Here is a 1,383-nt window from a genome sequence, read left to right as displayed (position 1 = left end):
AGAATAAGAATATGTTAAACATCACCAAGATTGTGCCCACAAAGCATTAGACAGTAACGATGTTCAATCCTATATAGAGACTTTGCATCTGGTGAAGGGAATCAGGTTGGATTTGATGAAGAAAGCTGGAGAGGAAGGAGAAATCTAGGTAAGGACAATGAGGGGCTGGTTGTCCATGTTGTGTGGTCCTCCTTGGGAGCTAATATCATAATCTACTTTGTAAGTACAGATGCATTTGGGACTGAAGCCGCTTCCAGGCTCTTCTTAATCCAGGGTTGTTCTGAATCAGTAAAACTGAATGGCCGGCTGGGTAGGAAGGCAGGATGATTCTAAGGAAAATACTCCAGAAAAAACTGGCATTGACTATGTTGGACAAGTACACAAACAGAGCAGCTGCATTTGAAATATAGAGTAAGAGAAAGCAGCTGGTTTCTTTGATGGCCCGCACGTGAGACTCTGTGCTGAGGTCTCTGGAGCCAGTGCCACTGTTTCTCATGTGCAGGGTGTGTTTCCTGAGAGAGAAAATCAGCAGAGTGGCTGCTGCAATGTCCATGATCAGAGGAGGGAGGATTCCCAAACTGAATAAAAAAGCAACACTGACCACATTGATCTCAATGAAGTACCTTTTTATTGTGAAGTTGGAGATGTTGAAACTTACAGAATTGTTGTTATACACAATGTAGGTGTCCTTGCAGAAGAACATGCTGGAGCTGAATGAAATAAACACCGAGAGCCACAGAAGCCAGGGCATTAATTCAGAAATTCTCCATTTTAGCTTGAGGAATAGGGGGTAAGAAAAATTGGCAATCTTCACAAAGTGGAAGAAGCTAAGCAAAGCAGGGAACCAGAGGCCACAATAATTAAAGAAAATGAAACTTACTCTGAAGATACTATAGGAAACACTGTTGTAAAAAAAAACTTTGAATGTGGAGAAGGTTGTTTCTACCAAGATGATGGTTTGGAAGCCTATTCTGGATGTACTCAGGAGAAGCAGAATCCTAGTATTTATGGAAATTGCCTTTTTCTGAACCCAAGAGACCACGTTCACAGCCATGATGATCCCGTTTGCAATGATACCAATGATGCACTGTGTGGCTACAACTGTCAAAATTAAGATGGCAAATGGTGGCACATCGTGTTCCCAGTAGTTGCTGGATTGAGCCATCCTGGGTGGTTCCTCTTTGGAGCCTGCAGGAAAATGTGTCCCTGACATTCAACAAGCAGGTCTTTGTCAGCTCCTATGATTTATGTCATAGGAGGAAGAAGCTCATATACGATTCCCAAACACACTCAATTTGTTTATCCAAGAATTCTTAATTGTAAATATGGAGATGCAAATGATGGAATTATTTGGTTTCAAGTCCTTTCCCTAGATCTGGACAT

The 1,383-nt window shown here is 41.8% G+C and overlaps 1 protein-coding gene across 1 annotated transcript; it reads right to left on the bottom strand.

Annotated features, from left to right (window-relative positions):
* Positions 1-205: 205 nt before the first annotated feature.
* Positions 206-1,165, bottom strand: Tas2r39 (taste 2 receptor member 39). Its single transcript, XM_059257028.1, has one exon. It carries the CDS (start codon positions 1,163-1,165, stop codon positions 206-208), a length of 960 nt encoding a protein of 319 aa, XP_059113011.1.
* Positions 1,166-1,383: the final 218 nt, after the last annotated feature.

Source organism: Peromyscus eremicus, chromosome 3, assembly GCF_949786415.1.
Source record: "Peromyscus eremicus chromosome 3, PerEre_H2_v1, whole genome shotgun sequence".
Classification (NCBI taxonomy): domain Eukaryota; kingdom Metazoa; phylum Chordata; class Mammalia; order Rodentia; family Cricetidae; genus Peromyscus; species Peromyscus eremicus.
This window is presented reverse-complemented; position numbering and strand designations above follow the sequence as displayed.